The sequence below is a fragment of the Aulostomus chinensis genome, chromosome 19 (assembly GCF_037954235.1).
Source record: "Aulostomus chinensis isolate RoL2024-O1b breed Wild chromosome 19, RoL_Achi_v1.0, whole genome shotgun sequence".
Classification (NCBI taxonomy): domain Eukaryota; kingdom Metazoa; phylum Chordata; class Actinopteri; order Syngnathiformes; family Aulostomidae; genus Aulostomus; species Aulostomus chinensis.
Window position 1 is genome coordinate 4,363,693 of NC_141338.1, and position 14,434 is coordinate 4,378,126.

The 14,434-nt window shown below is 45.0% G+C and overlaps 1 protein-coding gene across 2 annotated transcripts; it reads left to right on the forward strand.

Moving 5' to 3' along the window:
* On the forward strand, positions 1–14,343 carry egfl7 (EGF-like-domain, multiple 7). 2 transcript variants are annotated; one of them, XM_086187943.1, is made up of 9 exons: positions 1–274; positions 5,136–5,370; positions 6,527–6,649; positions 7,403–7,515; positions 9,638–9,733; positions 9,819–10,016; positions 11,651–11,727; positions 12,045–12,207; positions 13,869–14,343. In XM_086187943.1, the coding sequence occupies exons 2-9, from the start codon at positions 5,291–5,293 to the stop codon at positions 13,886–13,888; spliced, it is 870 nt and encodes a 289-aa protein (XP_086044069.1). In that variant the 5' UTR covers positions 1–274; positions 5,136–5,290; the 3' UTR covers positions 13,889–14,343. The 2 variants fall into 2 exon arrangements, with proteins under 2 accessions (XP_086044069.1, XP_086044070.1); XM_086187944.1 differs by lacking the exon at positions 1–274 and adding an exon at positions 2,034–2,228.
* Positions 14,344–14,434: the final 91 nt, after the last annotated feature.

Sequence of the window (14,434 nt, forward strand, 5' to 3'; positions counted from 1 at the left end):
AAGACATTTCATTTGTCGCCGCTCGACTCACGGGGAGCACCGCGAATCGGCCGCAGGGTTTTTTTGAATTTCATTTTCATATAAATCTACTTCGAACCTCAAGCTGTGAAAGACCGTCACCACCGTGATGGAAGAACCCTCCAGACAGCGGCTCCTCCAGCGGCTCGCGCTCACGACCGCCGCCGCCGCTCTGCGTGCGCGCGCCCACGCACCCGATGACAGCCCCCCCCCCCTCCACAAACACACACACCCACCCCCCTTCAACGTTACCAGGGTGAGTTTTCTGCATTTGCTCGTTCATGTTCGTGCACTGAGAAAATTAACGTTTTTGTTGTTGTCAGTTTTGGCGTCTGAGAGTCAGAGTTGATATTTGGGGGGGAAAAAGTTTTACAAGCATCGCGATACTCGCCGAGACGAGACGAGGATCGTCTGAGCGGATGGGAGCAAAATTGAATGAAGAATAGTCTGAAAAATTGCACATGAATGTGCCACATTTCCCTACAAAGTCCACTAAAGTGCTGAACTGCTGCGCACGGGGGGAGGGGGGGGGGGGTAGAAAAAAATCTTGATTTTATGTGCAAAATGTTGTATTTTGGGCTTGGTTCTAGGAGAACCTGGTGTGACTGATGAACCGGGTCATGCTGGGCCTCACTGGTCCCTGTTCTGATGCTGGCAGCAGCGTTCTGGATCAGCTGGAGCTGTAGGCAGGCCTGTGAATGGGTCTTTGCAGGAGTTTAGGTCATGGTACGAAAGTGTGACACTGAAATATTGTGTAGAGCAATAAAATACATTATCAGGGTGGGAGAATGTAATTATGGTATATTTGATTTTCATATCCGTGTAATGGGTATATATGGAATATAAATATATGGATATATAGATAAATATATGAATATTTGGGCCACGTCAGTGCCGTGACCGAGCCAAAAGGACCAAAAGCGGCCCAGGACAGACTAAATTGTGCCGGCTCTCATTGTGGTTTTGCCGGATCTCATCCAGCTGTGACTTGTCCAGTCCTGAACCTGCTCTCAGGTCTGACCTGCGTGTGTGAAGCAGATCTGGTAACGCGACTCCATCAGAGCTCGATGGTGGAAAACAGCACCTTCTCACAGTTTTATCCTGACATCCCGGGGGACATCATTCACATCTGTTGTAACGGAGGCTGAGGCTCGTCTCCGTTCATCTGAAAAAGTACAAACAGACAGAAAAACTGCAGAAAAAACGCAGAAAAACTGCAGGTTACTCTTCTTTTTTTTTTTTTTACCCTAATATCGTATTTAACCTTCATTTTTGGCTGGAAGTAATGACCTGATTTGCCAGATCCAGAAGAAAAGGATCATTGCTGCAGGCAGAAATGACTAGAGGCAAATTGTATTTGTATTTTTTTACATTTTTCATGTGATTGATATCTGAAAGGAATAGTTTTTTTTAATGCTTTATCTTAGACTGAACAATGAATATGTTTAGAATCGACAGCAGAAAAGACAAAAAGGTCTCTGAGCTCCACTCCGCTCCATTTCCTTTTTACAGTAAAGGGAGCAATGAATACATATTTTTATGTATATGAAGGCACTTTAATCGTCAGTGTAGCTCAGTAAAGCATTGGAAAAACCCACCAGCTTGAGAGGGAAATGATCAAGGGTGTTGGCTGAACTTATCTGAGGAAAATGATGACGAATAACGGCTTTCGTGTAAAACTAAAAGAGATGAAACGATATAACAAGTGCAAGGAGTCATTTATGTCTGTCCTGCTGCAGGAGGGATGCTCCGTTCACATTCGGACTCCCCAGCGCGTCTCCTTTGATTAATTGCGGCTCCATTAAAAAGGGTTTTATTTATGAATTAAAAAAAATAAAAGGGAGTATGTTGCCTGTAGCTACAATGACGTCACAGCAGGGTCCCCCCCCCCCCCCCCCCAACAGCCCCGCGCAGGCAGTGGGAGCTGCGGGACACCCAGCTGGAGGAGTGGGAGGAGGTCCTCCCATCACCCCCCCATGCTCTCTGACAGTCTGCGTCCAGAAGGAACCTGACTAGTAGCGGACTTTCATCACTGGACTTTTTTTTTTTTTTTAACTTTTTTAAAATCCAGCGGAATACGAGGAGACGTGGCTGCGCGTCGGAGACTCGGAGGTTTTTCCTGTAGCAGGAGCGTCTTTTAGGGGGGGATTGAGCTGAGAGAGAGAAAGAGAGAGAGAGAGGGGGAGAGAGAGAAAAAAGAAAAAAAGAAGGTGATTATTTCTAGTGTTCATGCGTGTTCAGAATTTGTGCGGATGCGTCCCGCATCTCCGCTGGCTTTCACTTTTGTTTTTTTTATTTCCTTGTAGTTGAATGTGTTAGGGTCTCTAGCAGATGGTGTGTGTGTGTGTGTGTGTGTGTGTGTGTGTGTGTGTGTGTGTGTGTGTGTGTGTGTGTGTGTGTGTGTGTAAAGGATGTCGCTCTGACGGCAGTGGTCAGACATGCAGAGACGTGTAAAACAGCGCCCTCTCATGGTCAATGTGAGATGTGTCTCGTTACTGAGAACACGTTGGATTCCTGTGCTGCGCGGTAGTTCACCTGAGTTACAAACATGCTTTTTATGATATAATTTGATTTGAAAATGCTGTTTTTTGTAATGTAATCTATTCAGCTGAATGTTAAAAAAAATTCAATTTTTACAATTAATTTTTGTGTGAAGATAGTTGGCCAAGCGATGGCATCCACACTCCAAGAACAAATACTTATGTACAAAGAAAGACTCGTTATAGAAGTAAAAGTATAACCTCTTGTTAAAAAAAATAAAGATTTATATGATTTTAAATGTTCTCAAAATACCAAAAGTATTCAGTCTTTTTCACCTTATGGATAATATTGTAGTGTACATCTTCTCCTGGCCGGCGTGTACGTGCACGAGCAGCATCCATGTTGGAGAGGGAGGCAGGTTTTACCAGCTCAAACCAGACTCGTCTCTCTCCTATGATGTCATTTTCGTCTGTCGTGCATGAAACATATAGTAACAAGACTTTTTTTTTTATAAAAACGTAAGGAGTAGAAAGTACAGATGTCTGTATTAAAATATCTGGAGCGAAAGTAAAAAGTTGTCAAAAATTAGATGGTTAATGAAAGTACCGATTCCTGAGAAGTCTACTGAAGTGGGTAAAAGTACCATCTCATTGTAAATGTATCCCCTGTGTAAAAATAATACATCATATTTAATTTTTTCCCCCCCAAAATTAGCACAAGTTTCTTATATGTTTATAAAAGAGCTACCCTTCGTTCTTATCAGGTAATGATGTGGTGAGACGGCGCTGCCACGCCCCTATGAACCCTCAGTACAGGCCCTGCAGCACCTTCCTCCTTACCAACCTGATGATGCGTGATGGTCGCTCTCTCTCTCACACACACACACACACACACACACACACACACACACACTGACTTAAGTGTCGGAAGTCACACTGTGATTTATGAATGAATACAGGCTTGTAAATGTGCGTGTCCTGTCTCCGGGCGCAGAGCCAGCAGGGGATCAGAGAGACATGCAAGCTGTCAAGCGAGGCTTAGCATCACCTCCAGGAGGACTGAGGGCATCCCCAAAACCTGTGATCACACCCGGCACAGACGTTTCCCATGGGTCCAGGGTCTGGTCTTCAGGCTAGCGCTTGAACCAGGGGAGGCTCCAAGCTGAGCGTCTTGCTCTTTGGCCCTACACCATCTTTCTTCTAATCCTCTACAGAATGTAATAATCTAATATGGTGTGAAGGGATACGTGAATATTTCTCCCAAACACTTTTTGGTGGAGTCCAAGCAGGTGCAGGTCAGTGAGAGTTCAGCCTTCAACTTCCACCAGAACTCAACAGATGTCGAAGTCAGGCCCAGGTGCTGACAAGGGACGTTTTCCAGTTCAGGTTTTTGTTAGACAACCAGATTTCTCGAAGGGCCAAAGCACTTTCTGTAGTTTTCCTGCCAAATTTAATCTCATCCTCCATTTCATGTGGTTCAGAACGTCCATTCCAATCCATTAGAACGATGTACTCCACTACTGAGCGTGAAATATAGCTGCCATGGCTTACACGGGTCTGCTCACGACATACTGTGATACGATATCGATACCAGGGGCTGGACTATCAAAACAATACCATGAAAAACGATTGCGAGGCCTTGCTGCGTCATTTCCCTGGTGTAAGAGCGTGCAATGCATCAGTGCTCATGTGGGTTCGCAGTGAAGGTGAGAACCACTAAAACCGGTCCGGTTCCAGCTCGCCAGGCCCTGTGGTCATCACGCTGACTGCACTGCAGGGCGAACACAATGATTAAACATCTGTCCACTGCTGGGGTCCAAAAAAGCTTTAAGTTAAGGGAAACATTAACTTCTGGTGGACAGTAAATGTCGACCCCTGAGGTTAGCACATGAATATAAATCTATAGCCAGAGCAAACTCACACGAACAGGACATCGGCGAGTCTTCATTGCCGGCCAAAAGAAATACTAGAAGAGAAGATTAAGAGTATTTTAAAAATGCTACATCATCACACACACACACACGCACACCCCCACAGCTGGACTCAGTCTAGAATAAAAAAGAAAAATGCTAGAAATTCCTGGAAAAACAATGTAATTCAACTGGTTTCTGACATTTTAATTAAGGAGAGGCTATAGTTTATCCCCCTCTGTGTTGGTGTTCGACCTCCGTGATCACACATCTTTTTATAGAACCGTGTTGTTCCGCTCAAATGTGCCGGTTTTCTGTTTCTCAATGGTGTGACAACTTCCAGCTCTTTCGTTAGGGGGTTCAAGAGTATCACGTCTGCACTTTCTCTTACCTCGAACGCCCCCATCAAAAGCTAACAATGACTGGCGGAGCATCTTGGTGGTTTTCCATGTTTCACGTGCGCTAACGCTTCGGTCTGCTCGCAGACCTGGCACAGCTGACACTGCTGGGGAATAGCTCGTCCCTCTTATGGTCTGTCTCTTCAAAGGTAATTAGTTTTGACCTGTGGCTGCGGAGGAATGAACTTTATGCCGTTCATGTTCCTGTGGAATGTTTTGGAACTCGTCCCTTTGTTCGCCTCATTTCATCGCTTAGCCTTACAGGAGACACTTGGCGAAGACGGATGTTCTTTTAATAGACCGTACAAATCTGTTTTCTCTCTGTGCAGGTAGCCGGAGTCATCCTCCCGGAGGAAAACGCTTTGGAGACTTTGGCTGCGATCCACGACCCCTCCTCCCCTTCATCCTCCTCTCCTCTTCCCTCTGACTGGCACAGAGAAGAGTGTGAGAGACTGAGAGAGGGAACGTGGGAAAGAGGAAGAAAATGTACCAAATGCTGCTTCTTTCCTCCTCCCTCTTCATCCTTCATGTGACGGGCACTCCCCAGTTCTTCGCTCACCATGGGTAACTGCTCACTTAATACTCTTCCTGTTTTCATCATGGCCTGTCACTTGGTCCGCCAGTGACTTCCAGCGACACATCTCCACTTCATCGGCCTTAGCGGCCTCTTAACCACTCTCCAACTCCAAATGTATACAAATTGGTGAAGTGACATTTCAACATTTAAGGCTGCACTCTCCCAGGACTGAAGCTCTACCCTCCTGTCTGAGTCCGTTAGACCAGCACCAGGGAGTACGGAGCCCTGGAGCGGCCGCAAGATCTAACTTGTTCCAACGCTGTTAATTTATTTGCAAAATACAAAATGCACCCACAGCAATCCAATCCAACACTTTTGATAAGTTGCAGGAACAAGTTCTGGCTTGTCGCCTCGAAATAACTAATTTGAGAGGACAAGTTATAACTTGTGGCTACAAAATTAATCATGTTGAGGGAACACATGTATCATGGAGATAGCAAAGCATATCTTGTGGCTTCAAAACAACTAATACATAAAGGGAACACGTTATAGCTCACGGCCAATAATTAATGAAATGTTGGTAACAAGTCATGCATTTTGGCCTCAAAATAATTAGATCGAGGGAACAATTTTTATTACGAAACCACAAATTTATGACACTGAGGCAACAAGTTATAATCTATGGCCTCCAGATAACTAAATTATAGGTTTTAATAAAAGTGAATTTTAAATCTTTTGGCCTCAATTGAGTCAAAAAGTCATATCTTTTGGCCACACGCACAAAAAAAAAAAGATCTCTGTCTTGCCATTCCAGGACTCCGTAGGGGTTCTGCAGGCTCGTCTTGTCATCTCACTCGATTTGCACAGAGACCAAAATAAACACGAACGCCAAATGAGAGGTCGAGTGGAGCTGAAGAGGTCAGCTCTTAACTCTGACACGTTCAGGAGTGATTACACAAGTCAGCAGCAATTAGGCTGCACGCCAACGTTTGGTGACAAACAGAAACAGAAAGCTGGACTTTTTCGAGCATTGTGGATCAGACGGGAGACACTTCAGACTTGTCCAGCAGCGAAGACTCTCATCCAGAACCGGCACTGTTTCCGTCGCTATTTGTAGCCCGGAGTTTGGGTTTCAGGTCAGTTTTCATGTTTGATCTCATGCTCCCCACCACCTTTTTTGTTTTTTTTGTTTTTCTTCGCAAGGAGGAGGGTGTGTGGCAGAGACCTCCGTCACGGTGTTGTCATGGCAACAGAGTCGTATGTCCAGCCGTTGCACAGGCCCTACATCACCCTGTGTCAGGGGCATCGCCTCTGCAGCACATACAAGTAAGACACACCAACACTTCCTCAAAAACGTGGCGTCTGTTGGGCGAATCTGGCGCGTGGAGGAAGGCAGAACTCTAATTTGATGTTGTTGGGTGAAAAGTGTTTGACATGTTTCATACGGTTAGCAGTGCTATCATAAATAGACCCTCTCCCACATACACAAGTATGCGTTTCACACAGAACTAGGTCATACTGGCACACATTTAGCTGGAATCTAAATATCGAGTAACTACGGGAAATCAAGTGCCTGCCCACACAGACTGTGCTCGTGTTTATTTTGGACTCTCCCTCCATACTTATGCACTTTCAGTCTCTCTCCAGCTCTGATGCTCGCTCCCCCGTACGTTCCCTCCTTTTCATCTTTTGTTTTTTAACTCCTGTTTTGCCACCTTAAATGTGTTTTTTTTGCGGTGGCATCTTCTGAAGTGTAATCACGCAAGTGGGCCCGCATTATTCTCCTCTCGTCACTCAGATTTCAAGTTCATCACTTTCTACGTCTCCTTGCAAACCCAAACACATCCGACTCTCAGCGGGCGGTTCTGGCTTTGCATCTTCTTCCCTCTCATATGAGATTTGTCAGAAACACTGCTGGAAATCTGCGGTTGAAATATTCTATTAAATTCCTTCTCTCCCACCAGCATGTTCACAGTTTGAAAGATCATGGGAAAGACTGAACGAGCTCACACGAGAGCAGTGACAGCATTAAAAATAAACAGGAACCGCTAACTGTGACTGTCTGTTTTATCTCCCTAGAACTGTGTATTCAGTGGCGTATCGGCAGGTGAGCAAGGTGTTGCCTCCTTCACATTCCTACCCGGAATGTTGCCCTGGTTGGCGGCGATTTCACTCTCCAAACTGCAACCAAGGTAACCTGGAACAACATGTGATGTTGTTGTGTTCTGAAGTAATAAACACAGTTTCCTTCTGACTGACTAAGTATCTGCTTTTTGTCTGAAAACGAAGCCCCGGTTATGGCTAGCTTAGCGCAAAGAGTGCTAGGCTAACCTTAACTTTTGTTCGCTCAGCATGAAGACTGAAAGCTGGAGCAAAGAGTATGTAAAGAAATAAAAGGTTAACCTACCAGCATCTGACTAACATAGTTTTGTCAGAGTTTATTTGATGTCATCTGTATGAACAATTTGAACAAAAACTTTACATGCTGGACTACTTCCTGGCTAACAGCTGATAGCTCGCAACATCCCCTCGAAAAATTGTCATTACATTGACTTTTGCATGATTTTGAAGAAAATATAATCTCACATGTTCATGGCTACATTTCACAGGTATTTGAAGGTGTATTTAAAAAAAATATATATTGTAACCGTCAAGCTAGCTTTTCCTCTGCTTCCAGTTTTTGTGCTAAGCTAAGCTAATGGTAGCCTTTTCCCAGTTGTGTTTACAGGTTTGTGAAAGTTTCAACAGTTTGGTGAAATGACTCATTTCAAGATCGAAGCGAAGTAAAATCTGGTCAACTGGACGTAAGTTTATCTTGAAGACGTTTCACCTCTCATCCGAGAGGCTTCTTCAGTTCTAGTGAAGAGTGTGGAAGCTCCAGCTTATAAACCTATGTGGGAGTGGTCAGTGCTCTTGTGGTGGAAACGACCCTCCCGAGACTCACCTGGCCTCCCCAAACGACAGTCGTTGTGCGGTGTCAGGGAGTTTCAGGGGTGGTCGTTAGGGAGTTTCACCGACCACTCAGATGCTAATGGGCTGTGCTGGCAGCAGCCGTTCCACATGGGTCTTTCAGCTGAGCTCTGAAAGGTTTGAAAGGACTTGGTTGTAAATAGGTGAAAGGAAATGTCGCAGTCCACCTCCTCTGTTCAAAGATGGTTTCTCTATCCTGACGTGGATGGCTTCTTTAACTCCTCTTTCAAACAATCTGTCCTCTCTGTCGAGGATTTGGACATGGTCGTCCTGGAAGGAGTGGCTTTCCTCCTTGAGGTGGAGGAAAACCGCTGAGTCCTGTCCTCCAGAGTTGGCTCTTCTATGTTGGGCCATACGCTGTCAGATGCAGTGAGGCCTGCACGGATCTCTACATAGGGGAACCAAACAGCCCCTCAACAAGCGCATGGCCCAACATAGAAGAGCCAACTCTGGAGGACAGGACTCAGCGGTTTTCCTCCACCTCAAGGAGGAAAGCCACTCCTTCCAGGACGACCATGTCCAAATCCTCGACAGAGAGGACAGATGGTTTGAAAGAGGAGTTAAAGAAGCCATCCACGTCAGGATAGAGAAACCATCTTTGAACAGAGGAGGTGGACTGCGACATTTCCTTTCACCTATTTACAACCAAGTCCTTTCAAAACTTCCCCAAAGAGCTCAGCTGAAAGACCCATGTGGAACGGCTGCTGCCAGCACAGCCCATTAGCATCTGAGTGGTCGGTGAAACTCCCTAACGACCACCCCTGAAACTCCCTGACACCGCACAACGACTGTCGTTTGGGGAGGCCAGGTGAGTCTCGGGAGGGTCGTTTCCACCACAATAGCACTGACCACTCCCACATAGGTTTATAAGCTGGAGTTTCCACACTCTTCACTAGAACTGAAGAAGCCTCTCGGATGAGAGGTGAAACGTCTTCAAGATAAACTTACGTCCAGTTGACCAGATTTTACTTCGCTTCGATCTACGATGACCTGGATGAATGAGAACCTACACAGATACATTTCAAGTTACATAAGGTCGACTATAAAGCAGCGTCTAAAGATACTTGAAAACCTTAGTTTTCAATAAAATGAAACAACGTACCATCATGATCATCATGATCAGCTCATAGCATCAGCTAAATATGAACAGCTGGTCATAAAAAAGTGTCTATTCATTTAGGGGACAAACACTTGGATTACTGGGGATGTAAAAGAATTCTCTAAGTGTTATATTTCACAATTGTATTTGAATAGTAGCCATTAAGATGTGATGATGGAGGCTCCAAGAGTCTGGAACATGGTTTGGCTTCTCCAAAAGAGTCAACCTTTTCCTTTCTCCTCCAGCGGTGTGTGATCAAGCCTGTGTGAACGGAGGAACCTGCTTACGACCCAACCTGTGTGCCTGTCCGCTGGGCTGGATGGGCCACCGCTGCCAAACAGGTGAACAAGCTTTTCACCTGCGTGTGCACGAGTCCGTGCAGCAGGTTTATTCACACCGACACATCTTCTGTCTCCGGTCTGTCAGATGTGGATGAGTGCAGCGAGCAGCATCTGTGCACCCAGGAGTGTGTGAACACAGCCGGCAGCTATCGGTGTGCTTGTAGAGACGGCTTCAAGCTCGCCGGGGATGGCCGTGCCTGTCAAAGCCTTCCCCCTCCTACTCCTCCTCCTCTTCCTCACACCCCAACCAGCCATTCAACAGTGGGTGGTCGCAATGATGCAGGTAAGCGAGCTGCAAAGGAGTGTGTGTGTGTGTGTGTCCTCATCCAGTGTAATTTTGCAGCAGCAAAGGAGAACAGAAGAAAAGATCATAGCCAGCTTCACGGTCCATTATTACTTTTGGTACGCGCTATGCCACTCTCAACTCGTACCGTGAGTAATAATGCACTGCGACTGGTGCCGACTCCAGACAGATGTCTTGTAGTCTGGCCTCCTACGGTGAGTCTGGGACCAGTTGAACTCAGAATAACTGAGTGTGCTCCTATGAGACCTATAAGTAAAGTAAATATCTCACTCTGGATAGAGCTCCCAAGCTAATGTAGACCTATTTTTTGTCCTTCACACTCCATTACTTCTCTGAAAAACTTGGACTCTTACCATGAATATCTGCATTTTTGTTTCCTTCCTGTAGCTTAGCAACAAAATAATACAACCCCCCCCCCCTTTTCAGATCTACAAGTGTGGAATCTGACCCCTTGATATTCCTTTTTATTTACTATCCTGTGTAAGTGCAGCTTTGCAACATGAAACCTCTCCTGATTTTTGCAAAATCTGCACCCCTTTGGGGATTTCTGTGAGTCACTGCTGTATGTGTGACGGTTATAGAGTCCCTGGGCTCGGCTCCAGACGTCCTGCATATTTATCAGCGTTTCCACACAGAGTTAAACTCCTCAGCTGAAATGACTTCACATGATACGGATTGATCGGGCTTCTGAAAGTACTGCTGAGTCAGATCATCTCCCCGCCTGGTTAAAGTGACAGAGTTTTATTTGTGTTCCGCTTTAACAGCCCGTCTCTTTGATGCAGAAGTGCAAAGCCAGCAGATGGGTTCTGCTCGCATTCCCGTATCTGTTCACATGCCCACGTCAGAGGGATGTTGATGGAGATCACAAACATAAACCGGGGTTTAAATGCTCTGATCAAATAAAAGAAGTCGGCTATCGCTCTGACCCTGCCAGGCTGCTGTGGAGGAGTGCTGGACTGGATTTCTTTCTTCAGTTTCCCCTAAAACACACACACACATACATACTTTTTTTATGTTTCATTCTTGGCCAACACTTGTGTTCTCGTTCCAGCTCCATCAACCCAGTCTGCTGGGGGTCATCGCCAGCCCCCCCTCCCCCCCCTTTCCTTTTCACCTCACCCTGTTTCTCAACTCATTCTTGTCTCAGTAATGGAGCACATCTGGGAGAGATTGAACAACTCTGTCTGTCTGCCAAAGTGCAGCCATAGAGTGCGGGGGGGTGGGGGGGTGGGGGGGGTGGGTTCCTAATTTTGCATCTAAATCTGGGTCGCACTTGCTCCAGGGACATGCCCCTTGAGTGGGGGCAGACTCCCCCCTCCCCATTCCCGAAACCCATGTACATTCACAGGAGGGATGAATGAGTGCCTGTCTATTTCTAGTAACCTCTCTTTCAGCTTGTGTATCAGTTTTTCTGCTGTTCCCATATCCACGATTCCCCCATTTGGAGACTTTGCAGCGGCCATAAATCATTCAGGATGCACGCAAGAATTTTTTTTGGAGATATAAACTCTGTGTCCATTTGGGGGCACATACAGAGTTTACACCTGTGCGATGACAGAAATGCCTGCTGGTGAGCCTCCTCCTCTTCTCATGGTGTGTTTCCTCTGTTACAGGTGGAAGTCTCAGGTTGGTGGAGAACGTGACGGAGGAAGTGCAGAACCTGAGGAACAGAGTAGAGCTTCTGGAGAAGGTACTGGAGTTAAAAACGTGTGTGTGCATGAAAGCCACCTACTCCGATGCCTCCCGGTCTCACATAACAAAAACACCTGAATGCTGGTGATATTTGAAATTCTATATGCTTTTTCATCTGAAAGTCATTACTTTATTAAATACCGGACTTCCAGGGTGGCTTCTATGGGTTTTATTAGCATCCCGGCTGTGTTAAGTGGAAAAAGGGATTGAATAAATTAGTTGTTGAATGAATATAATGATGCTATATGGGATTTTTGTTTACAAGCTGAGAATAGTTCTCCTCTTAGATAACCCTTCTCACCTTCCTCCCTGCAGAAGTTGCAGTTGGTACTGGCGCCATTCAGCAGCATCTTCCCGCTGTCGTTGGACGAGGGCTTCTCCGAGAAAACCACCTTACTGTCTCACTCTTTCCAGCAACTAGACCGCATCGACTCCCTCAGTGAGCAGATTGGCTTTCTGGAGGAGCGTCTGGGCACATGTGAGTGACCACAAAATGAACTTTGATTGCTCGCAGTTGAAAACATAGCACTTAGAAGGGAGGAAGTCCAATATTTAATAGAACACCACTTGATCTTTGTGTCCCTGGAAAGTTGGAATAACGGAAAAAAAAATATCAGGATGTGAATGTGACAGTCCATAATTCAATCAAATTAACTGAATTAAAGCCAGTATTAACACAAACACAATTATAAAAGATAGTATGGTGCCTTTAATGTAATAACTTTTTTTTTTGGCTGCGGCAGTAAAACGAATTAAATGATAAAATCTAATTCTTGAGCTTTCAAATAGTTAAGACATTAAAAGGGACCTATTAGGCTCTTACTTATTTTCTGTCCCATCTATATCTTACATTGCCGCGATGTTTATATTGAATGTAACAAAGTTTCTAATAATGGAGCAAATATTTGTGAAAATAATCCCTGTGAGAAAAAGTCCGGACCTCCAAACCGGCTTCTGCAACATGACGAATCAGATGAAAGTGGGATTTGAGGGTGGGGGATCTTAACCAGACACGGGCTGGAATGCCTTTTTTCAAATCGAGGATGAAATAAGGGGGCCAGAAGAGGCCAGAATATACCCTTTATGTTTCGGTTCCACACGGGTTTGGACTCGTTACTTCCTGTAATACGCTGGAAGTCCAGTCACGTCCCTGTAGGAACCTCCATGCTTATGGACAAGTATTTGCCTCGAGTAGTTGAATTCTTGCTGTGAATTTACGGAGAGAGGCTGGACAGTGTACTCGCAAAGATAAGCTAACAGGCTACGAGTGAGCTAACAGGCTATTGCTAACGCTGCAACTCCCACAGACTCAGCGCCTCCAGGTGTTAAAAACAGACACCATTAGCCTCTCACAGTGGACATTTCTTTCTCCGTGTGGGGTCGTACTCAGAACATCATGTGTAATTATCAAACATACATAATTAGAAACGAGGAAAACGAGAGTAATACCTTTCTCCACATACAGAAAAAAGGCTCTGTGCTGGTTCGCACACCAATTTTTTGGGAGACTAACCAAAAAGAATTTGTCCTAGACGTGAGAAGTTGAATAAGCTGATGAATTCTTGACAAGCACGGGCTGTTGCGGCTTAGATTTCTACTACAATTGCGTCCTGTTAAAAAATTTAACTATCAATTAATTTTAGCTTTTGAAGTTGCCATTCTTATTCGAGGATTATGCATTTTTGTCCTAACAATATATCAAACAGCGATTTACCAGTGCGGTAAATTACTTGGAATCGGAATTTTGATACCAAGAATCTCAACAAATGAGATTTCCTCTGCACGCTTGTACACGTGAATGTCAGTTGCATCGGAGGATGATCAGCTCTCTCCCACATCGTGTATTAGCTTTCAGCTCTCACCAACTTTATTAAGTTAAGTGGATGTTTTGATCCAAAGAGATCCTCCTCAGGGTTAGGAAGCTCCACATGGAATCCCAAGATTGAGAAACCCTACATGACATGATGTGATTTTAGCATGTTGTGACTGCTGCCTCGTTTGTCCTAATCATATTGTGGTCGGTTGTTGCATTTTCAGATCATTTTTCAATAACTACCGCAATAAGTGCGCAATTGATTTATGACACTGGACTGTGGACGATACACTCTTGTAACTCGTTCCGCTCTTCTCCCCCTGCAGGTTCCTGCCAGGAAAATTAGCCGCAAACCTCGCCGGGACATAATTTCAACAGATTATACTCACCAAGAAGCCCAACTAGCCTCTGCCCTCGATACGCTGTGAAGCAACCATCGCACAAATCATCTCACCTTCACCGACAGGTTCAAAGAAAAGTTGTTGTTGGATCACTGTCAAAATCTTGATTTATGTTAGTGGTACCTGTGGCACAGTCAGTTTCACGATGACATCATCTCTACAGCATCTGAATCAAACCCCCTCCGAGGGTCAAAGGTCAAACAGATCACTTTGTTTCTGTCTTTGTTTTGCATTAGTGCAGCTGTGTCCTCCGACTCCCAAACTGTCCTGGGGGCTGGCATGGACATCTGTATTTATCGATTTTAAATTATGATTACATTTAGATGCATTTTTACTTAGTTTTGTAACATTTTGTAATAAAAAAAAGTCTTAATCAAATAATGGTGTGCTGACTGATATTAAAATGATCACTAAGTGTTTGCCAATACCTGCTCTTATCTCCTCAATTTGCGATATCTGATGGAAAAACTCACGTCTGTTTTTCTGAACTG

Coding starts and splice junctions, on each gene's coding strand:
- egfl7 (XM_086187943.1), top strand. CDS start 5,291: ATGTACCAAATGCTGCTTCTTTCCTCCTCCCTCTTCATCCTTCATGTG. Junction 5,371..6,526: donor CAGTTCTTCGCTCACCATGG/GTAACTGCTCAC, acceptor TTTCTTCGCAAG/GAGGAGGGTGTGTGGCAGAG. Junction 10,017..11,650: donor GGGTGGTCGCAATGATGCAG/GTAAGCGAGCTG, acceptor CCTCTGTTACAG/GTGGAAGTCTCAGGTTGGTG.